Genomic DNA, 24,201 nt, shown 5'->3' with positions numbered 1-24,201 from the left:
TTGGTGTAGTAATCTGTCAAGTGGTCGAGGTGGTACCTTCTGTGAGTGGTTCCTGCAGGGTGCAGGGCTGTGCCTCTTTGTGCATCTTTATGGGAAGTGAGTTCAGATCTGCCCAAATATATTGAGGCTCTGAATGAAGTGGATGAGTGTGTGTCTGCATGTCATGGGTAGTTATTTACATACAGAGACTTTCTATAGGGCTCAGTGCCCATGCTACAGGTGGGAAGTGCTGAGTTGGAAAAGCAGACACTAGGGGCAATGGCTTCCTTGCTTTTTCTCTGCTAGGCAGGACAGTGTGGGCCCATTCTCACTGTGCCATAAGAGTGCAGAATCGGAGGCCCAGGGGCAAGAAAAGGCTGGGAGAGGTGCCCTAGCTTCCCAGTCAGAGGAAGATACTGCATCCCTTCCAGCTGTTGCTCTTTCCCTGTAGGAGCCTTTCCCAGTGTAGTCATCCTTAGTGCTCTCTCATATCCAGCAATGGGAGGGGAGTCCTTTACTTATAGAGATGAGATGGGTGGAGCCTCAGGTCATTTTATAAAATAACTTGTCATTGACTCCTACAAGCATAAATCCTACAAACATGTCTCAGGAACTGCTGCCTGTGGAGGTGCCAGAATCACTCAGTTATGTGTATCCAGGGAAGACCATGATGCCATTGGGTACCAAAGGACTAGAGGTAAGAAATTCACTTTAAAAGTTTGTTTAAGGTCCAGTTAAGATGTGTTTGACAGAAAACAAAATCTGGCTTTATGATTGTATTTATATACATGAAACTGTACATACTGATTGATGGAACTAGGCACTGATGTTTCTGCATAAAGAAATATTAAGGTGAAATGTTTGCTTCACGACCATCACTGGCAAAAGTCCTTCTGCTGTCACTGTAGTCAAAGATTTCTGTCTTATAGGCAATATTGGAGAAGACTGACTAGCAAGGGGACAGATAGTAGAAGAAAATGAAAATGGAAGGAGACAGTGTTTAGGGGAGTGAATGATCAGACCCAGATTCACTGCCCCAAAAAAAGAAAGTTTTCTGTATTTCACATTTTTTAGAAAAAAAAAGGGGGGGGCTCATGCTTCTTCCAGAATCAAATATTACTCTTGTTAAAAACCGAGTATTTCCATATTAATATCAAAATCTTGATACATTATGATTGAAGTAACAACCTTTTTTTTGTTATTGTTCTTGGAAAAGAGCTATGGACAAGGTAAAGATTAGAGACTGGGAATTATATTTAGTTTCCATATTCCCACTTTGTTCCAAATTGTTTTTGCATTCTCTGGATCATTTCAATATTTGCATTTGATTTTAACTGTATTATATTATATATTATCTTCTGTGCTCCTGAACTAGATAAAGGCACATCACTTCATGAAACAAACAACAATTTTCTAGGAACTGTCCCACAGTAGTGTTTTCCTAGCAAGCTTTTCAAAAGGGGCTACTCTACATTTTAGAATCATTTTAAATCTTCTGTTTCCTAAAAAAAAGAGAGAGAAAAAAAGGAATTTTGTGTTTCAGTTTTTGCAATTGCAGTGTTTCCTGTTTGAGGTGCAAAACCAGAGCAGATATTTGGGAATCTTTTTCATCAAGGTTTAACGACTCCTGAGAGGAGGAGTAGGTTGCCAAAAGATCACATTCAAAACAAAACCCACGCTTTTAGTCATGGAATAAATTTAAGCACTTTTTTGGAGTATCTTGCAACTGAAATGGCTTCTCTTTCATTGACTTTCTGAAAGGGTTCCTCCTGTCTTGGTTTTGGTGCCAGTGTGTGCTGAACCATATGGTGGTCTGCTTATTGTGCTTAGCATTGTGCCACAATAAGATACAACCAACAGCTGTTCTAGCTGAGGTTTCGGCATGAGTTACTGAAAGTTGGAGTTAATAATCTAGCATGATAATACTGTTGTTGTTTTAATGTTATCAATTATTTCTTCAGGGTGAAGAAGACGCAGATTTTTTGCGTCATTATAATCCTTATGACTATTCTGGAGGTGCTGGACCTCAAGAAGAAGGTGAAAGAAGTATTGAACCTGGCAAAGGTGATTTCAAGGTATTGTAAATAAGGGAATTTTGAATGAAAGAGGGCTGGTGGTTTTGTTTTGCTGAAAGGAGAGAAGACTCAGCCAGATAAGTAATGATGGCAGCAATTTGAGTGTTACAAGGAAAACATTTTAGGATTTATTGTTTGGATATTTTTTGTCTATGATATTTAGAACAGCCACTCATATTTCTCTTTTCCATTTAATTGGAAGTATACAGAATATCTGCATACTGTTTTTATCCCTCAGTTATTTGTAAAGGAAATCGACTGTTGTATTTCCAATTCTGCAGTGATTTTCATAAATGAAATGGCCAAAAGTAAGTGATTCATGTTCTTCTGTAATGGTTTGCAAGTGCAATCTTTAGCTTAGCAGTTTAGGGGAGAGTTCTGGAATATTGATCCCTGATTTTGCATGACTTCTGTACTACATCAGAGGAAAAAAAGGAAAGGTAATGAAGAATTCTGCTAAAGAAGCAATGTTTGAATGTACTTAAACTATTTATTGTATTTGATCAATACTTTATTTTTTTTTGTTAGAAATTATTGATTTCAATGAGGATTCTCATTCTAGTACTTTGCCATTTGTGAAATAAGTACAGACATTGTTTCTTATCTATCTGGATAAGAGAGGTTTAAGTGAAGACATAAATCACATATAGCAATGTCATCGCAAGAAGCATCTGAATTGGAGATAGATGGTTTAATGGAAATATGCATTATCATTGATTCAGACAAGCTCTACTGAAACAAAAATGAACCTAAAAAAGGAGCTTTATCTGGAAGTCAAAGCACCATTGTAAAAAAGCAGACAGGAGTGCCTTGCAATAAGATATATATATATTATATGTGGATAATCTGAGTACAATTTAAGCATCAAGAAGTTACAGCAAATTCCCATTTCCAGTATTTTTACTTTTTCACATACACTAGTTTTCAAAATTTGACTTTTTTTATTTATCCAGTACTAGGATTTGTATTAAAAACAAATCAATGTCACATTAAGATTTTTCTGTATTCTCTCAAGATATGCCCCACAAGTTTGGGATCTTCCATGCTTTTAGTCTTGCAGATATTTAGCTTACAGTCTCTATCATCTACAGGCAGTAGGGATACTGAAACTTTGAGGCATGCATTAAATGAAGAATTTTGTAGATAGTAAAATATGCTGAGAAACAATGAATTAATGAGACTTTAGTACAATGCTTTCTACTTAATAAGTGAGAAGGAACCCAACCTCATGAAGAAGGAAAGCAGTAAAATTTGAGTTCCTGGATTTTGATAATCTATGATAATTATGCCCATGACAGGTGACATCTTGTCTCCATTTCTTAATCCCACACAGTGATATGTTTGTTTTTACATTATCTGCTCAGGATACAAGCTTAGATCAAAATCTTGTCATGGTGGTGAGATTTTGAGGGAACAGCTGTGACAGTGCTGTGGACTGAAAGAAATATCTTATGTGTATAGAATCACAACCTTCTTCTATACCACTACTCTACACCACCTGTCTCTTATAGAAAGATGATTTTTCACATTTCAAAATTTGCTGCATGTTCTTGCATCTGGGTTACATGACCATGGTTTTTCCTTCTGTGATTAGAACATAGCCTTCTATTCTGTGTGCCTGCATGATCATCCCTTTGTGTGAAGGACACATGCATGCTCTTATCTTCTGCTCAGTCCTTTTCAAATGCAGATGTCACTGAAACATCAGAATATTTAAATGAGGGTTGCCACCTGCTAAGAGGAATCGCATGTGTCTATACACCAACATGCTGATTTTTATCTACGTTAAGAAATATAAACTATTCAGGCCCGAACTGGTACTTTGTTTCGTGCAGGCAGAGCCAGGTCTTGTATTGCAGGCATCAGTGCTTGTGTTAAAATGCTTAAGGATTGCAGCAGGTCTCATATGACAATTAATTTAGAGGAAGAGAGGCAAAGTAATGGGAATAAAGTTCTGAATACAGCAGGAGCTATGTCTCAAAGAGGCTAAGATACCTCATAGTTCAGGACATTTTGCTGTTGAGCAAGGAGTCCTTCTTGCAGGGTTTATGTAGCTGTGAGAACAGCAGTCCTTTAACAGAAGAGGGATGGATTAAATCCTCACCTGTGTGCAGAGTGGCTCCGTCTTCTGATGGGTTTTGGAGTTGCTACCCTGCATAAAAGGCTAGGAGGAGGTTTCAGCTGCTGCCTCTCATACAGGTGAGATTTTGCTGTGAGCACCAGCAGCACTTACTGCCACTGGCGTAAGTTCCCACTGCTTAAATTACGCATTCCAGCATGTCTCCTACTTCAAAAATAAAGCCTTGGAAATTCGAAGGAAGCCACTTCCTATCGGCTCTTAGCTTTGAAATAAACTCTCTCTTACCCATATTTTACATTCAAAACATAAAACATCTCTGCATTAAACCTCTGGATTCCTCCCAGCATCAGTAGTCATACATAGATTTTTCAGTGTGTTGTGTGTCACGTGGTAATGTCTGCCTTAGGATGAGACTCCACAAATTCCTAACTGCTGTCTGATGTAAACACCCATTTTAAAGCTATCAGGATTTATGTGAGATGAATCTCAAACTTCTGCTGGTTAACCCAGTTAGTGTTTTTCTCTCACGTTTATTCTGATTGAGAAGAGCAAAACAGGACTAAAGGTCAGTGCCTTTTTACTGACAATCTATCTTATTCCCCTGGCTAAAATTTTACTTATGGAAATAATTTTTTATGTGTAGTTGGATTATCTGTTTTCAAAATCAGAACAAAATCTTGTTTGGAACATCTGTAAATACAAAAAGATAGAGAACAATGTTAACAGTACTGAAATAAATGAGAAACCAGCTTGAATTGTCAGACTGTAAACCTCTGCAGAAGTTGGGATTGTAGGGCTTTGAATACCCATTCTGTATTGACCAATATTTTCTTCAAAATTTTCTTGGAAAAATATTTCAAGCACAGTACCATATGCACTGTTTTTACTGGAAAGTATTCTGTGGCCCATAACTGCTATTTGTATGAGGAAGCAATGATCTGGAAGACACAGAATGAGCTGTGGCTTTATCTGTACTTGCCATGCTGCTGTCAGCACAAGTTAATTTTCCCTGCTGAAATCAGCGTTATTATGGCCATATGCATAAAAGGAGTGTTTCCGTTTGGCTGTGGAAGAGTTTGATTCCAACAACATCCAGCCAAGACTTCTCCTAACAATGCTGAAAAGAAGATCTGATAAGAAATTATGTTCCTAAAACATGTAACATGCAGCTTGTGGAAGCCAATGATGCTGACAGCTGCCTCCTCAGTGCTCCCCAGTTCCCTGCACAGCCAACAGCTGAGGTGTCACAGTCTTGTTGTCTGGAGGTGGTAAAGGAAGGAAACAATTAGAGCAGCAGTTTTTCCAGCATGGAGTATTGGTTCCTCAGGAATGAGGAAGAACTTCAGGGACATCACCAAACACAGCAGCCAGCCATTCTCAATTAAGAAGCATGCTACAGTGGGTTCCCCTGGCATCTCCTATGGTGGTGGTAGATGGACTTCAGAACACTGGCACTTAGCTTGACTGAATGATGTTCACAACTTGAAGCATTCTGATTACACCTGTAGAAATACTCTGTAGAAACTCAAGGGCGTATGCTCTCTAAAGGCACCTGATTCACAGATATAGCTCAAGATAGGCATATCTTCACACACCCCCAACTCTAGACACACCATCAGCAGCAAAGCATTTTAGTTTCTTTGATTTGGTCTCTGGCTACCATCTAGTTAAATTGGCACCTGGAGATGAAGAAAGGAGCACCCTGGTGACATCCTGTGCATGATTTCATCTCTACAGAATGCTTCTCTAGGGCAGGAATGCAGGGGGACATTAGTAGAGAAGTTATCTTTGCCAGGAAAGGTTGCCATGCCAGTAGATGACATAGAAAAATATGCAGGCATTATTACTGGGTGACTGCAAGAAAAATGTATGGGTGGAGGAGAAAATCTTTTCATGGTTTTCATAGAGAGTACTTTTGTTTCCTTTCAACTTGATCAGAAGAAAAGGTCTTTTCCAATGGTTGTAAATGTAAATTTCTTGTCCTCAAGTTTTGTTTGTTTGTTTTTTTGTTTGTTTGTTTTGTTTTGTTTTGTTTTTTTAAATCTCAACTAATCTTTGCAGGATGGACTGTGGACTAGCATGCATTGTGGTTGCATATTACCATAGGTAATTGTACCAGCACATTTTGGCATGTGATTTTCTTTGCTTTCTCACCACACTTTTTCATCCAATCCTGAAGGAGGCCACCTCCTCACAAGACCAGATGGCAAACATTCCATATTTCATATAGAAAATCAACAGCTGAGTGCTGGCTTGCAAGTAAGCTGCTGTATGATAATGGGGGTAGTATTCATCACACACACTGAAGATGAATTTCCAGGAACTCTGCACAATGTTTCTGTTTGCTTAGAATGACTTTGGAATACATACCAATCTAAGAAGGGCTATATTCAATACTGAGTATATGTTGGCTGCCTCCAGAGGTTAAAGAGCAAATTCTCCTCTCTGGAATCAATGGTGTTGGATGACTACTCTCTGTTTTGGGCAAGCAAGTACCATATTCCACTGACTGATGAGACATCTATGTTAAAACAGGCACCTAACGCTGAAAACCAAAATATGTGCTGATGTGGTATATATTTGATAATAGTTTTGGGATACTATGAAACTAGAGTAATCTACAGTAGATATGATGGAGTTGTGATAGTCTGTATCATTGGTGCCACAAGCGCAGAAGATACTGTTAGCAATAGCCCATGCTGGAAGAGCCTGCTGGATGAAGAAATATAGAAGCTGAAGAAAGCCATGGACAGAAGAAGTAAAAAAGGTAAAGAAGAATAACCATCTTCTGTTTTCATGGACTCATTAGGAAGAACTGCCATGTTAGAGCCACTTGTGATGTGACAGGATGTATTATACAGCTAATATAGCGTAGCATTAACACCAGCACTTTTTGAGATGGCTGCATGCCACACATTCCTACTTGTAAATGTGAGTGTGACCTTAAAGAGGGCTAGGATAGACTTAGGGACACACAAATATGCCAGGAATGCAGACTGCTTGGAATCCTCATAGAACTCACTACAGAGAAATTTCTGTTTTGATATTCTTGCTAGACTGAGTGGGAGAAAGTTGGATTATTTGTATGATGGAGGAATCCTTCATTTCCACCAACATAGTAATATGGTGCCAAGTTTCATACTGAGTTCTTTTTCTTTTGAGAAGTGGTGGAAAAGTGGAAGAGAATATGAATTCTGCTTTGTGTTTGATGGAGGTGCTGTTTGGAGAACTCCAACAACCTTGATTTCCCTGGGAGCACATAGAAACTGGTAATGAACACTCTGCCCTGTTTGTGCACAGGTATCTCAATGTGCTACACTGCTTGCAGATAGCACTTGAACATAACGCACACACAAGCACAATTTCAGAAACACTGAACTAATGTCAGGGTGACAGACAAAAATCAGTGAAACAAGTCATAGACCAGCCACCCCAGTCTGGCTCTTATTAAAAATGATATTTGGTGACAGCACTAAACAATAGTTGTAGCATGCCCCTTCCTTGCTCCAGCACTCAGTTCTGCTTGGTGTCTTTCACCATGAAAGGCACTGCAAAAAGCCCCTCACTGCGTGCAGCATGATAACAGCAGTAATGCTAACATGTAAAAAGGTCATAATAGGTTTTACATAGACTGAATAACAGGACTTATATCCTTTTCATAGAATCAAAGAATCATTAAAGTTGGAAAGAGCACTAAGATGATCTAATCCAACCATCAACCCATACGTGTGACGGCTAAAGATCATGTTGTTCAGTATGACATTCACTCTTTTCTTGAAAACCTCCAAGGATGATGACTCCACCACCTCCTTGGGCAGCCTATTTTCTTTATGCATACATAGCTGGTATTTTCTTTGTATAACTAAATCCTAACACATCATGTTACAATTGTCATGGATGCTTTTAAAATACATTAATTAAGCTTAATATGTTACTGGAATTAATTAAAATAGTAAACCCTACAGAGAGCAGAACTAATGGGACCTGACCAGGTGATTTCTGTTCTCCTTGGTTTTGGTACCACAGAGATGCTATGGGTGCCCTCCAGCTGCTGGGTTCAGGCTAGCTGCTGCTTCTCTGTAGTAGCTGGCTTGTGGCACCTGCCTTTCCTGCAGTGTGAGTGCTGCACTGGATTTCTGTAAGTTCTATGATGTTTTGTGAAACCTTAGGATGTCGATTTGAGAAACCCATGTCTGAGAATGGATTTTCCCATGTCAGTTGTGGAAATTTGGCCAGCACATTAGAAAATCATTACCTTGGAACTGAGGGACAAATGACTGATCAGATGAGAGCAACTGATTATCGCTAAAAAACAAACAATAAATAAATTTAAAACAAAAACAAAAACAAAAACCACTTCCACATCTTATCTAAGACATCTTAGATAAGAATCTCAAACTGCTTTGCAAATATTGAATCCATTGGTTCTTACTCAAGCAAGGGAGCTTCCAGCATAACTGGAACAGATGTATGAGCTGGCAGCACCCTGTACCATCCCTGAGTTCTTTTCAGATAAACAGCTGCAGGAATTGCTCCACGCTTATGCAGATCTTGACAAACAATGAGTTTCTGCCTTCTAGGGCATATGCTGGGTTCCAAGGTGCCCAAGCACGTTCTTAGCAGGTGAGTGTGGTGTTCCACCTTTGCTAATTACCCAGCTAAGAAGAAGTGTTAATCAACTGGGTGGAGAGCTGCATTAATATGGCTTCACTGGTTTGGAAATGTGAGCCAGTGTCTTTGCACAGGGGTAAATGTGAGGACATACTGCTCCATCAGTTATTGCTTGCAAACCTGGCAGCTGCTGTTACGAGAATGCTTGAAATAGAAGGCAAGTAGATTGATGAGGATGATTTTCATGAAGAAGTACTAAAAAAGGGCAGAAGGTGAGGATTTCTTGCAGTACATAGAGGCAGGCCAGCAGAACTCCTTTTTAAGATATCAGCGTAACTCTTCACCAAAGCATAAAGCATAAAACAAGAGAGAACTTTAAACACAAATAGGAAAAGTAATTATTGTAACAGAAGATAATTAATTTTCTTCCCATCTGAAAATAAAATCCTTTTTGTTCTGTTCTATAAAAAAATGTTTTTGGCAATGGTTCACATATTGTTCTAAGAGAGGTTCTTGCAGCCACTCTTTATCAGTCTTAGCATCAATTTTGTCTGCTTGTTTATAATCACCCTAGGAAGTCTCTGGAGTGCTATAGAAATAGAAGGATGCTCCTGCCTGAGAGGAAACCAGTTTATAAAAATAGCAGTTGTCAAATGTAGTGGTTTGGAGGGTCTCGCTGTAACCACTTGTGCAGGTGGAAATGTTTCTAGGAGTCTGAGGAAATGACCATGTGTTACAGCTTCAGGGAATGCTGATTTATTTATTGGCTTTGTTAAGAGTAGACTTTTGCAGATATGACTGAGCCAGAGGCAAGTTTTTGGAATAAACCAGCAGGAAATCACCTTCCTTGGGAGAAGGAAATCATGTTACCTGCTATAATAAATAGGATGAGGTGCCTGCAGTCACAAAATCTAGAGAGACCTGTTTTATAGAAGATTACAACTGAAGTATTCAAAGCAACCAAAGGATGTTAAGCACTTCCCTTCTGTATGGTTTTTGAAGGGTGTGTTAGTTTCTACTTTTTTTTTCCAAAGGAACCCATACCTAATTCCCTAGCCTTTATATCCTTTGAAAATTGTTCTTTGCCATTAGTTCATGTTGTACTCGTGATCTAGAAAAATCTAGAAAAAACTCTATGATGACTGATTTTTTGTTTATTTTTTGTTTTTGTCCTGTAGAATAGTAAGGGGAAAAAAGAAGAAAGGGAGAGATGTTGGGGGGGGCAGCTGTTCTGTGTTTTTGAAGCAGAAGTCAGAAACACCTATCTGTGAGCATTATTTAGGGTTTGCTTGTGTCAAATACAAAGAAACCACATCTAGCTTAAAAAGTCCTTAAACATCAAGTTGTAGCAGACTTGGAGAATGGTTGTAGGAAATACTGCTTTGCATTTGTCTTCTTCAGACCCACTGGGACCACAGTGAGACAGAGAATCCTGAGCTCTCTGTTCTGACCCACTTCCGCTGTCTTTGCACTTTGCTATTATGCAGTATTCTTGCAGACTTTCTTCTGCAGAATAGCAAGATTGTTGGCATAATTTTTCCTGAATGCATTATGGTCTTGTAGCACTTGGTTAGGTTGCTCATTTTTTTGTTATTTTTCCTGCTGAAGATTTACTCATACTCCATTCTCTGTTCTCCAGATAGAATCCTCTCCCTGCTACCTGCTGACTGTAAGAATCATCCGAATGAGAAATCTCCAGCGAGTGGATGCCTGTAAGTATCCAATTGTTCCTACAAACATCTTGTTTTCCTGAAAGTACTTCAGAGGTAACTGGACACTAAATACAAAAGCAAACGTCAGAAAATTCAAGTTGATGATATCATTGGTATTTATCCAAATAAATGAATCACTTTGGCTGATTATTCCATAACCCAGGATCTACTTAATCATGCAAGGATAAATGGTTAAATAAAAGTAGGCATATGATATGTATAATAGTATATTGTTAAAAGGATTTAAGTGATGCCTAGGATACCAGTGACAAGTTTTCTTTCGTAACAGTATATCAACCCTTTGCAAGTGTTTCTAAAATGATTGAGTGTTTATTTAAACTAACTGTTACAAACCATGTTGCTTCCTGCTGTTTTGCTGAATGTTATTCTAGCCCTTTCTTGATGAAGAATGAATGTGCTTTTGAGGATAAGTACTTTCTCCCGAAGAAAGAAAAGTTTTTACATATATGGATGAAAAACTTTATATCCTTATACCCAGTAGAAAATTTAGATTTTTTCTCATACATTTATAGAAAGCATGTTCATGAATTTATATGTACTTCCACTATTCTCTAAGTTTAGTTCCTAATAAGCAGAAGTGAAGCTGAGGAACTGCTGAGTAGGCACTGCTCAGTGTCAGTGATCCTTCTTGCTCTGTCCAATGGCCTGTTTACCCCCTAGCCCTAAATGTACCTCTGTGTGGCTGGCACATATAAAAAGCCTGGTAGAGTAGATCTGGTGGATCTATTTGTCTCTCTCCCATCAATCTTTCTGTCTCAATCTCTTGAATGTGTTATGGCCAGGTGCCCTTATTACTGCTATACTTATCACTGCTATTGTGATAAGCTTCCTGTATTTCCAAAAGCAAGGGATAATTTTGCCATTATGCTGTAGAAACTTGGGAAGATCAACTGGCAAAAGCAAACATATTTGTCCACTACAATAATGTTTCTGACACAGATGAAATGAATGAACAAAACCCAAAACTTTCTAAAATCATTACCATCAGACAAATGTCACTGTTAATTACTCTGAAAAGGCTATCAAAGCAGGTGCAGAGAGATGGATTCCTCATCCCTTCTTTAAAGCTTGTGCAGCAGTCTTGCAGTTGAGAGTCATATGACAGAGAAGTGACAAGAGCAGGAAAGAAAAGCAGCACTTTGGAGTTAAAGAACATGCATTATGCCCATGCACAATAAGGAGATGCATTAAACATGAAATAGACCTGTTAGCAGTTTCTGTTTGTGGAAACTGCTACTCACGAAATCTTCAGGGTGAAAGAAGGTAGCTTCAGGGGCGAGCATGGAAGGAAAACTATAACCCTGCAGTCCTTAGGTTCTCCTATTTCAGTATGAATGGCAGCAGCTGGCACTATAGCCTCATGTACAGCAAGAGTCTGGGAACATGTTCTGAAAGATGAAGGTCTAGATTTACTGTGCACTACTACTTCCATTTTACCCTGTGGTAGTCACGTTTTTCTAGAAGGTGTATTAGAGGACTTCTTGTGTCACAGCTGTGAGATACAACTGCCATATCTTAGGTCGTATCATTGGGTCATGCTCTTACATTTGCACTTCCCTTCCTTCCTGATGGCTGTGGCACTTGTGTGGTGACGCAATAAAGCAGAAAAATTTCATCAAGGACTTGTCTACACTATTCTACATGTCAGGTGGCAAGATAGAATTACAAATAACTGGGTTGCAGGAAGAGGTTGTGCAAGTAGGACTGAAGTAATATTTTGAATTAAATACACAGCTGACTAGTATGCCTGCACCCACTCATATAATTAAAGATTGTTTGATATGCTTTGTATCCCAAAGCACAGTTAATATGCAAGAATGATGACTCACATCAGTTGAACCGAGTACTTTGTAAGCAAAGACTAAGTAGGCATCGATGTTCAGTAATAAATGTAAAATCATACAGTGCTCATAGAGAATTGCATTTTAAAATTAGTATGATTTCTTCTAGGGTATCCAATTTTTTTTTTTTTTTTCAATTTTAAATCTCTTCTAAGAATTATGTGCATAGAATTTCTGAGATCAGAAATCCAAAAATAAATTAACAGTCATACAGAAACAGATCAGTACTCATGCAAGTCTCTGGGAGGGATATATATTCACTAGATTCACCATGGGTTAGCTTGTTTCTTCAACTCTGCAGAAAGGTGGAAAGGGTTAATTTTTGGCAGTGAAATTATTAAGAATTTTATTTTATTTTTAGTGTAAATAAAGCCTATTGTTTTTTCTTGTCTCATTTTTGGCAACAGCTAACATTTTCCAGATGAAACTTTCTCAGAGTAGCCAGTCCAAGACATACTTCCTGAAAATGTGTGAACTAAATACAGGAATCTGACAAGTAGACCTTAAAGCTAGGTATTAGATCAACTCTATCTATAAAAACAAAACAAAACAAAAAAAGACAAGCAACTTCCTTCACTTGGAAAAGATGCATGTGGGACATTTTGTTCCTCCTTCAAAGATGTATGAATGTGCATAAGCAAGGAGAAACATACAATGCATCCAGATTGACCAGGCTGAATTGACGTGACTCCACTGGGGAGACATTTAGGATAAACAGCCAGTGTTTTCCGTCAGTCTCCTAGCAACTTGCTGTGAATATGCAACAACTATGTTACAGTGGCTCTCTGCTGTCTATTAATGATGCTCTTGATGCTGCTAAATGTTCATCCATACCAATGGGAATTGTGAAAAACTGAGTACATCTCCCAGAGCTTAGTGCAAAATTGGTAGGCGTGTAAGTAGAGCAGAAAGCAAGGAGATTTAGTATTCAAACAAAATGTCTGAAGTGAAAAGATCCATCCCTGGGAATTACTGTTCCTACAGTGATCAGTTTGTGAAGGCCATCATGCTGTGTTATGTGTGCAGGAGAAACAGAGGCTACTGGGTTTATTTGTGTCTGTTGCTTCCACCAGTGGGCTTGAACAGAGAGCAGGAAGATAGCCCATTTGAGCCTATTTCTTCCCTTTGGAATTTTGTTCTTTAAGAAAAGGAAGAAACTGAAAGCAGAATTTCATCTTGGTAACAGAGCCAGAAAGAAAGTAGAGGTAAGGAGGCAAAGAAAGAAGAGCAGTGGGAAGGTAGGAGTGAAGGAGAGCAGAAGATGGCACTACAGACAAGGACAGTCAAGCTGTTGGACAGAACCTTATATATATATATGTATATAAATAGAATATATACACCTACATACTACTATTATAAATGCTATACATGTTATTATAGATATTATAAATACAAAATATGCATATATACCTCTATATGTTACCTTCAAGATGATTTATGGAAGCTGGGTAAGACCAGAAGAGTTTTTGCTTTTCTCCGTAAGTGGATGTGCAAGCTCTGTTCCTCTGACCTGCCTGCAGAGTCCTTACCTGCTGCTGAAGAGTGCTTTCCATTTACTGTTACCATCATTTGTGCTTCTCTTATGTAAGGATGCCCATTCTTAGAATTAGGAACTTTTTGCATCTGCTTATTATTGTGTCTTATTGTGTCTGCTTATTTTATTATTAAGAACTGTCCGTGTGACAGAAAGTTTTGCATCTTATCATCTGTGTGCTTTTTCCCTCAGAGAAAATATCTTGGAAAAAGTTGCCTTACCTCGGGCATTTCTGCCTTTAAATAAATCATACTTGCTGTAGGTACCATACAGTCATTTTTTGTTGTTTTATGCAGCAATGGTTACTTTCACATCAACAATGCTCTGTTTCTTTCCCTGCTCAGTAAGCCAGGCTGATTGCTATGTTTCACTGTGGCTGCCTACAGCAGCAATCGAAAAGTGCCGCACCAAAACAATAAGAAACTCCAATGACCCAGTGTGGAATGAAACCTTCTACTTCAGGATCCAGAGTAAAGTCAAGGTAAGGAATCAAATCTGTCTGCCTGAAGATGTCTGAGTTTGGTGAGTCCTACTCCCTGTACTGTCCCAGGATGAGTTCCTAGAAACGTTCAATGATTCTGTTTAAATTGCTCATGTAGGCATAGCTACAGAGTCTGGAGTTAAATTAGGACAGAAAACCTTAAACTTTAAATAAGCAATATCGATTCTGTAGAGTTTGTTGGAAATGATGTGAATAAGAAGAGGTCACAGAATTCAGATTTCTTGTAGAACTCATTCTCCACATGGTCTTTCGTTGCAGCTCAACTATTATAATGTGAAGAGAAACAAGGTTTGGCATGTAACTGGTGTGCCATACAACTAATGTGCTGTTGAACACTGAGGAGGTGCAACAGCAGATAGCACCCACTTCTGATACATCCTCCCTAAGTATCTTCTCAGCAAAGTGGATGAATAAGCCTTCTGTGTACCCAGAAACATGTTGGAAGCATGTATTCTTTACATTTGAAGCGCCAATCTACAAAAACTGGCTTTTACAGTAGTATGATGAAAAAATGGCTTTATTCAAGAGTGTTTATCTCAAGATGGTTCCTGTCTGTCTAGCTTTCATCATGAAATCTGGCCAGGTGTTACTGGATGGTCAGACTGAGTGCTTTATTTAGGTTTTAGGGAAACTAAGGGACTTGTACCAGTTAGTGCAAAGTAGGTAGAGACTTCAGGAGATGAAGAAGCTGTCGTGTAAATATAGACAATGTATTACTCATGTTATAGCAGTTAAGCTGTACAGAGAAGAACACATTTTAAAATTACAGTATGTTTCTCCCAGGTGAGATGACAGTTAATTCTTCATCTTCTCACACACATCCTCACTACTCTTTCTTCTCTACAGCCAGTGTTGTCCAGACTTTAGAAAGATTTAAACCCCTCTCCTTATCTTTCTAGAATGTGCTGGAGCTGACAGTGTACGACGAGGATTTTGCAACACCAGATGACCATCTCCTCTGTACACTCTTTGATACTGCTAAACTTCCAGTTGATAGAACAGTGCTCCTATATTTCAAGCCCAGCTCAACGGTGAGCTCTGTGAGATCAGTGTCTGTAAGATCTGGCAGGAGGGGGTGGAGAGGGCACAGAAATTTGAGTTTTCAAGCCTCATCCATAAATTGTAATGTTTCAGTTTCCTGCTCTATGTATTGTCCTGCTTTGTCCTACTTCCACATCTCTGGCAAAGTCTATTGAGACCCTTCTCTAATGTACCTTCCATGAAGAAGTCCTTTTTGGCTACAGCTACTTAACTACCAGAAGTCAGCATTAGTTGGTACTCCCATGATGGTATCCTTGTTTTATTTCCTGGGATTGAACTCAGGCATTGCTGCTCCAATTTGATTCTTCTTCAAAAGCTGTGTGACACCGAAAGGTTTAGAATACATCAACCAAGATACTAGTGGGGAGTTACAGAATAATTCCAAAAACTTGGAGTGAGATTTCTAAATCCACAGTGAACACTTATCCCAGTAATTGGTATGTTAACTTCCACTCAAAATATAAATGTAAGTAAACAAAGTAAGTGGTCATAAATCTGGGTTGGAAAGCCTGAGCCCTCCTGGTGGTGTTTTTATAAGTGATTAAGGAGCTAATGTCTGAAACAGTGCAGTATGCAGAGGAGGAATCTGACTGAGTTATCTCTGAGCCATACCAAGACTCTACAGCTACTGCAGAGTGAGTGGTCTGTAAAGATTTTTTTCCCATGTAATTCATAGCTAGTGTCCTCTGCCTCTTTGATTTTACCTACTGCCATATTGAAGCCATGCCAGGAAGGAAAGCTGAAGTAATCTCCTGTTTGTATCTCTCTGCAGTTTGCTACGATACCTCAGCTGGTGAAAAGCCAGCTGACAATTGTTTGGCAATTAGTGCTGTTTCCAAGCTATGAATAACTGATTTAGCCATCTGTAAAATGGGAAAAAGAATCTTGATTACCTTTGAGGTCTATAGATCAGATCGGAGAAATATCCTGCAACTTCTTGCTACAAGTTGTTTCTGGTACCCAAACTAGGTCGCTTACAAATAACTCATAAATAAATATCAGCACTGTCTTACAGGGAGTTGCATAACTCTAATTAAATTACTCAATAATATCAGTCTTTTTTTACTATGTTAGAAGTGATGACTGGAAAGTACCTTTAACTTCCAAGCTAATAGCAAGGACAATTCATCATTGCTAAATAGAACCAGGAATAGGTAGGAGGGAAAAGCAGAATTCAAATAGCAGAACAAGTTGCCAGTTGTTTTACTGGAGCATTTTCGGTAAGAGACAAAAACAGATTGTTTTGATATAGCTAGTAGAAGGAAGTAGGAGAGGAAGGAATCACTGAACTATTAAATGGTTGTTTCCAACGTTCCACACTGGTATCTTTATCACAGGCTGTACACTGCAACCAATTACTTCAATACTGCATAATTGTTACCTGGGTTTAGACAAGGGAGAAAGCATCACACTACTTCCTTTAATTTCCTGTTCTTGTTTTCAGGCCAAGGAGGAGCTAGAGGTTGAATTCAAACTGGAGACATTGTAAGTGATAATGTTGATTCTTTAAAAAATCTGGTAGTGATTATTTGCTAAAACACAGAAACAGCACTAGATCCCACACTGTGTGGGATTTCTGTTAAAAAGAGACAGCATTTTTCTTCAGTACCATTACTGCTCTGCTGGAGTGAAACACCTGGCTGATTCTCCTGGCAGCTTGTTCTGTATGTAGCTGCTCTCAGAGCGCATTTCCCAGCATTGTCTCTCCCATCAACAGTGTCAGACCTTGTCTTCTGCAAGACGATTTCAGAAGGCTTTCTAAGTGCATACACATAAGCTTATGTCTGCATGCAATTGTATCAGTCTTTTCAAGCCTGTTTCTGTTTAAGCACTGGGCAGACTTTAATGCAGAACCATTATAGTTAGGTTTCCTTTGTATCTTTAAATTTTCCACTTGCAGCACCATTTTGCTCCTACAAATTCTCTTTCTTCCCTGCCCAACAAAATGCCATTTTGTTTAATATTCTAGTGAAGGGCTTTTCCACCAGCATGATCAGATTTTTTTTCCATTCACATCCTCTACCCCTTTGATTATATTTACATATCAGCAAGTACATAGAGCTGTCCTTCCTTCAGGGATATAGGGATATGCCGGTGTTTTAGAAAGTTCTTGGTGGAATATCTGTGCTTTGCATTACAGTGACAGGGACAATTTGACTGCCTAATCACAGATTCCATTTTAGATGATCAAGATGCTGCATTGCAAAAAAAAAAAAAAAAAAAAAAAAAAAGGAAAAAGAAAAAAAAAAAGTAGTAATGATGTGTATCATCCAGCTTTGGTACTGGGACAAATGCCCTTGGAGCAGTACTCAGTCCAAGCAAGCATAGAAAGGAGCTTCTTGTGTAGCTGCAGGGGTCCCTCTGGCCCTCACCCTTCTAAAAGGGAGAAAGAGCAACATCATGAACAAGGATAGGTGGGCATTTGTTTGATCTAAAAAGCTATGTTTCTCTTTTTATATCAAAGGTCTGGTCCATATGAAAACATTGCTACAAATGGAGTCTTAGTGGTATGTGTCTTTTTCTTAAGAAATTGTCTGTAACTATTTACTTAATACAAAGTAGGAAAGCCTGGGGGTTAGCAAAACTGTGACGTACTAGATAGCCAATATGCCATTCTTTCTTCCTCCTTTCCTGTTAAGGTAATTTGAGAGTGGAATATTTTATTTCTGAGTTCATTGGAGAATGATTATGATATCCAATTATTTAATGTCTGTCCTGTATTTTAAGCCACACACTCTTTCCCTCCATTTCCATCTGGTATTCCTTCAATAACATTCTGCTGTTTATTTAAGCACAGTCATAAAGAGACTGTTAAGCGACTTGTTGATAACTAGCTCATTTCCACCAAGGGAGATGAACCATGCCTGGCGGGTAAGCTCAGCACTAAACAAGCATACTTACATAGTGTGAAAGAGATATGAATTCCATAAAACAAACAAGCCCCCCAAAACACTATTAATAGCAATGCTTTTTCAGAAAATGTCATGATCTTTCTCACCTATTCTTTTACAGTGTCGTGAACTTTGCTGCTTAGAAGTGGAAGTGAATGAAAAGCAGCAGAAAAAGTCAAGTAAGTTTATTGCTTTGGTATCTAACAACAGTCTACTAGTGAGAGGATGCCTATTTCATACAACATACTGAGTTGGTGAAACAAATATTATTTGCATTATTCAGTGCAATTAGCACCAGGCAAATTCATTACATTGTTATATACTTTGATGACTGCATCCCATAATCCTTTAGGTATATGCCAACAAGACCACTTCAAAGTTGATATCTCACTTGTATGTAACAGTAAGAATATGTAGAGTCCTCTTTTTAAGAAAATAGTCTCAGTTTTGCTTTTTTCCCTTTGCTACTTGCACTCCTTTCAGATTGCTTTCCATTAGGCAATGCTGTGATCCAAACTCTACAACTGTGGTATCTGCACTCCACCTTTAATCAAGGCAGTACAATTTCCCAGTTTAATCATACTGACTTTCTCATATACTTTGTTCTGTGTGTTGCTTTTTTTTTTTTTTCAGAGAAGGAGCTTTCCCTTACTGTGAAAGGATCCTTTGAAGGGACACAGGATATCACACTGGGCCCTGATGGAGTGGTCAGCCCATCATGTCCTACCAAGTTCCACTATATCAAGTATGCTGAGCCAACATTGGATGTCATGTTGCCAAAGAAGAGGCGCTACCACCCTGTACGTTGGAAGTGGTCTTAATGTTGAACTGACCATGAATTGCTCTCTAGAAGGTGGGAGGAGCTGGAGAGGGCAAACCTGTGACTGTTTTTGTCCTAAAGCATGTTGTTTTCCCAGTGGACCTGCAGGTTCAGTACAGAAACAGGATCCCCAGTGTTGATGCTGAATTCACTGCCTATGGGAATGAAAACGACAATTGCAGAGGTGAGCATCACTTCCTTGAGGAACAAAATGTCACTCAAGTAGAAATCATTTCTTCTTCAAGCCCCCTAATACTGTCCCACAGGAGTCCCCGTAAATAACTACCAAAAGAGTGAGAAATATTCTGATTTTTTCTCATACCTCTAACAAACAAGAACTCTGTTTCTCTGGCTGTTTCCTCAGGAGAAGCAGGTTGTTCCTCCATTTGTCTCCATCATGTGCCAGTAGCAGATAGAGTGACTTTCAAGGATGTCAAAAAAATATTATGATTTCTTCACTATATATCTCCATGTTCATGGATCCCTGTTTTGCTTAAGGTCTGAAGAGAGATTTCCCTTTGAACACAAGCTATGGAAAAGAGAATAAATCTGCCTACAGTAAATTATTTCCTTTAAGGGACTGTATATAAATTGTGTTAAAAATATTAAATTTAGTATATGAGTTTAAATTATGTGATAAGAATATTGCTTAAAGTAGGTATGGCTGTATAAAGCAATGAAATTAATTGAAAAAAAAAAAAGTAATAAGAAGTAGAATAAGGAACAAATCCTTGTTTTAAAATATTGTGTTATTGTGAAGAAACACCTACAGATATCTAGGGAAAATCTCACGCAAAGAAGTGAGAGAACATCAGATTTCAGGGCCATTAAAGCATCCCCCTAGAACAGAGCACTCTTTGCCAGTTAAATAACAGTATGAAAGTTGCAATAATAATTTTAAGGCAAAGTTAAATCTGAGAAACAGTGAGTGCAGAATTGCAATCTCTTCACTGCAGGTCTGTGGGCAGGAAGTCAAAGATCTGTTGCATGTCAGAGCCTAAAGAATGGGAAGCATAAAAGAAGTGGTATTTCAGGATGCTGCAGAAAGTTCATTCATAACACAGGAAATTGGACCTACTGCACTAATCTCAGCATCCTTTGTATGAAGTTTGTTAATGTGTCCTGGAAGAACTTGGGATCTGTAGGTAGGAATATTCCACTGAGGACAGATGAATGGTCTTGAAAATATATGCAAAAATCTCAGACATTTGACTTAGTTATTGCCAGGCTTTGCTGGAGTATAAGTCAAGCAATGACCCCAGGAGAGAAAGGGGAAAAAGAAACTTTAAAATGAAAACAAAAACATACTGTTTACATATTTGTTTTTCAGGAGAAAAGATTTGATTTGAATGTGAAAGCAGAAAGATGGTAAGGGGTACTCTACTCCTAAAGGTTTGAGCTATTGATTTTGACATTGTTTTTCAGTTTGCTTATATTCTTTCCATGTGGTTTAAACATGTGCAGTGTATTATGTATAATTAGGCTTGGAATTTGACTTTCAGCAATAGATGTTGATTATTATGTATTTATCTTAGCATTATTTTGACTTTGACCACATAATATTATTTTTTATTAATTTCTGTCTCTGAAATTCAGAAAAATAATAAATTTGACTTAAAAAAAAAAATGAAGCAAAAAAGCAAACAACAAAATAAAAAAAAGAGAGGACCCAAAATTGAACTCTTCGGGAAACATGAAGATGTTTCATGTTATCCACACCACTGGGCAATCTGATCTTTTCTTTTTGTGCATAACTAGAAAGCAAAACAGAAAAGTAATTTAATTCTTAATTCAGATTTTTCTCCTCAGCGATGCTCACCGCTAGAGGGGGATACACTCCCACTGGAGCTGCTCAAAAGTCAACATTGGAAAAGCTGTTCTTAGATTTGCAATGAAAAAACATAGACTGAAATTCCTCGTGAAAGGGGAAATCAATATACTCATTTTAGAACATTTGAATAGATTTTTGAATTTTGTAGTTCTTTTAGTTTTAGAATATATGTGTATATTTCATTTTAAAATGCTGTATATTATTTTCCAATTAGTTATTGCTAATGGGATAGAATGCCACTGGTTAAGCTTACTAATTTTAATATGTTTTTCTTTCTTTCAAAAATAGTTAGAGTATTCTCACGTTCCTATCACATTATCCTTGGGTCTATCTACCTATATGAGTTTATTGAAATGTAAAATATGTGCCTGTGTTTATCTTAGTAACTGTTCATGCCGCCAAGACCTGGACATGCGCTTTGGGTTTGACTTATGTTCGGATGAGAGGGCTTTCCTGGGCAAAAGGAAGAAGTATGTAGCGAGCGCGATGAAAAATGTTTTTCACCTACAAGAGGATCTACAGGATCATGAAGTATGTGTGTATGTGGTGGGGGTGAATCTTGAATTTCTAGCACCTTTGTGTACTCTTCTAGAGGAGAGGTCAGCAAAATGGGCCACACATCTGTTCTGTATCTTTGCTGCTAAGTTCTGTTATTTCAAGTAACAGCAGTTGCAGCAGTTCTATCCTGCTTGACTCTCAATGTGCATTTTGTCAGACCTGAGGTATATCCATCCCTCGCATCCTATTCTATAGCTGGCTTGATTCATAAATACTATGTGCATATTAAACACATTAAATAGCAAATATTTCTTCCAGTGTTCAAATGTCACAATTTCTGAAAGCTTAGGATAAACATCTCCACTGAATACATGCTATAGTGTCTTCCTTTTCTTGCAACTCTGAAATTCTGCAAAGTAAATATCCTGTGTAACTTAATGTTACTGATGAATAACAAGGTTGATGAGAGTTGTTCAGCAACAGTGGAAGTATTTCTTCCTGAGGCTGGCACTCTTTCAAAAAAGTGTAGTAGATTCATGAAACAGAACAGAGTGGCAAAGGGATGGAAATATAGAGAAAACACATTGTCACCATCAAATAAAGCTTTTTTTCTTGTTTTCCTGTGCCCTCATTTGGTCTAAACTAAATATGGACAGGAACCCAGGTTTTAGATGATCTCTTAACACGTATTTATACAAAGGGAAGCAGAACTAGTAGTCATTGCTGTTTCAGAGCCTGTCTTTCCAGAATGGGACCCAGGCTTTTAGATTAGGACCAGCCTGGGAGCAGTGGCCAGACCCCATGGCAATCTATTGAGTGCCATCAGTGTGACTGTCCCATTCTCCTCTGTCCAACAGGTCCCTGTTGTGGCTATCATCACGACAGGTGGTGGACTAAAGTCTATGACAGGACTGTATGGCAGTCTCATGGGACTCAAGAAATTAAATCTCCTGGATTGTGTAACCTACATCAGCGGGCTGTCTGGCACCACATGGTAAGGCCAGTTCATGCAAGAGAGTAGACCGGTCTTTTTGAGAGTGATGTCCCTGCATGGAGTTGCTGTCACACAGCTACTGATTGCTACCAATGAGGAGCCTGGTACTGGAAGTTGTAACCTACTCCAAAAAATAGTAATTCACTCTTATGTGAAAGCAATTTTTAGGCCCTCTTCTTTTGAAAGTGAACTTGAAAAACTAAAACAATTGCAGGGGATTTGGAAAGCTCATTCAGCTGAATGGAGCACCAAAAATAAAGTTTGTACAAACAGAAATAAATCCCTAAATGTAGACCTCTGTCCCCAGAAAGTTTGAAGCCTTCTTTTGCTCCTTTTAATTTTTCTTATCTGTCTTATCTTTCTCCAGGACCATGGCCAACTTATACAGGGATGCCTACTGGTCACAGAAGGATCTCGACTCACATATTAGTGAAGCCCAGAAACAAGCAACCAAATGCAAGATGGGCTGCTTCTCTATGGATCGCATGAAGTATTACAACAAGCAGCTATGCCAGCGGAAAGAAGAGGGATACAGGACATCATTTATTGATCTCTGGGGGCTTATGATTGAATACTTACTGAACGATGGGGTATGACACATATTCTTTTTCTTAGAGAGCTGCTTTTACTTATTATTCTTATTTCTGCTGAATTGAGAGAAAATTTGCCTGTCAGTTCAGAGAATATACCTCCAACTAAAGTGAAGTTCTCCGTGTCAATAAATGCTCGGACATTTTTTTTTTCTTTTCAATAATCTCCAAAGTGTATGTCAATAGAATAAGTTGCGAATGCAGCCTAATTTGGCAAGTGCCATTAGATTCTGGCTAATCTAGATAAAATCAGATGTGCTCTCAGGCAATTTACCTGAAGTGCGGATTGTACATACAGAAAGAGTTTGAGACAAGTTGTTTCCACCTCTTCTGACATAACAGTTTTGCTTCAAAACCAGAAAGACCCCCACAAACTTTCTGATCAACGAGAAGCGCTGTGTGATGGCCAGAACCCACTGCCCATCTATGTGTCAGTCTGCGTCCGGGACAACTACAGCACTCAGGATTTCAAAGGTAAAGGCAATATTTCAGCTCCTGTGGTGCTAAAACTGGCAACTGGATTCCTGTGATTTGATTTGCTCATCTCTGCTTGGTAGCTCTGGTCTGTTTGCTGTTTTATAGAGAAATAGCCATTACCTCAATACAATTTTAATACAAGAGCTATTACAGATCAGCTATTTCAATATTTTTGACACACAGAATCAAAATCCTGCCAGAAAAGCCATTTTGGAGATATTAGATGGAGCACCAAGAGTAAAAAATTATTGAATATGTCTGAAAATCAAATTTTGCCTTTTGTAAATGCCCATATCTTAAGTGCTTCATTTTTTAATTATCAAGAAAGACCTCATGGTTGTAATAAGGACTGGAAAAGCATCTGTCCTACTTACAACTGAATCTTTTTCTTTGCTCATTATTTTGATTAGTTTTTTCATAAGCAGAAAAAGTTAGATTGTGGGAGAAAAGGGGGAAAGTAAATTCATATCAAATTTTTATGGTTGAGGTGAAAAACAATGAATCACATAAATGAAAATTTGGTCTACAGCCTCTCTGTCCCAAACTTCTCTCATACTGCAGTCATATCAGACAGCTGCTCCTCATTACGAGAAGACATCCAAGAAAGTAAAAAACTAGTGCTATCTTCCTTACCTTACACAGGGTGTATGGCTGTATAACTAGCCACTTACAACAAACTCGTTCCTCTAGAGCTGAGTATCCAT

General features: G+C 38.4%; 1 protein-coding gene across 1 annotated transcript in view; it reads left to right on the top strand.

Annotated features, from left to right (window-relative positions):
* Positions 1–580: 580 nt before the first annotated feature.
* The window catches only part of LOC306947463 (cytosolic phospholipase A2 epsilon-like), a gene marked incomplete at both ends in the record, with an annotated part of 30,392 nt that continues 6,771 nt past the window's right edge, over positions 581–24,201 (top strand). The window contains 15 exons of the mRNA XM_079536783.1: positions 581–676; positions 1,941–2,054; positions 10,385–10,457; positions 14,198–14,334; positions 15,255–15,386; positions 16,841–16,881; positions 17,861–17,903; positions 18,409–18,466; positions 18,921–19,087; positions 19,205–19,291; positions 20,438–20,475; positions 21,322–21,469; positions 22,294–22,430; positions 22,798–23,020; positions 23,380–23,494. Coding sequence (XP_079392909.1) covers positions 581–676; positions 1,941–2,054; positions 10,385–10,457; positions 14,198–14,334; positions 15,255–15,386; positions 16,841–16,881; positions 17,861–17,903; positions 18,409–18,466; positions 18,921–19,087; positions 19,205–19,291; positions 20,438–20,475; positions 21,322–21,469; positions 22,294–22,430; positions 22,798–23,020; positions 23,380–23,494 — 1,609 coding nt within the window. The remainder of the gene's footprint in view (positions 677–1,940; positions 2,055–10,384; positions 10,458–14,197; positions 14,335–15,254; positions 15,387–16,840; positions 16,882–17,860; positions 17,904–18,408; positions 18,467–18,920; positions 19,088–19,204; positions 19,292–20,437; positions 20,476–21,321; positions 21,470–22,293; positions 22,431–22,797; positions 23,021–23,379; positions 23,495–24,201) is intronic.

The sequence above is a fragment of the Tetrao urogallus genome (genome assembly GCF_951394365.1).
Source record: "Tetrao urogallus genome assembly, chromosome: 6".
Taxonomy (NCBI): domain Eukaryota; kingdom Metazoa; phylum Chordata; class Aves; order Galliformes; family Phasianidae; genus Tetrao; species Tetrao urogallus.
This window is presented reverse-complemented; position numbering and strand designations above follow the sequence as displayed.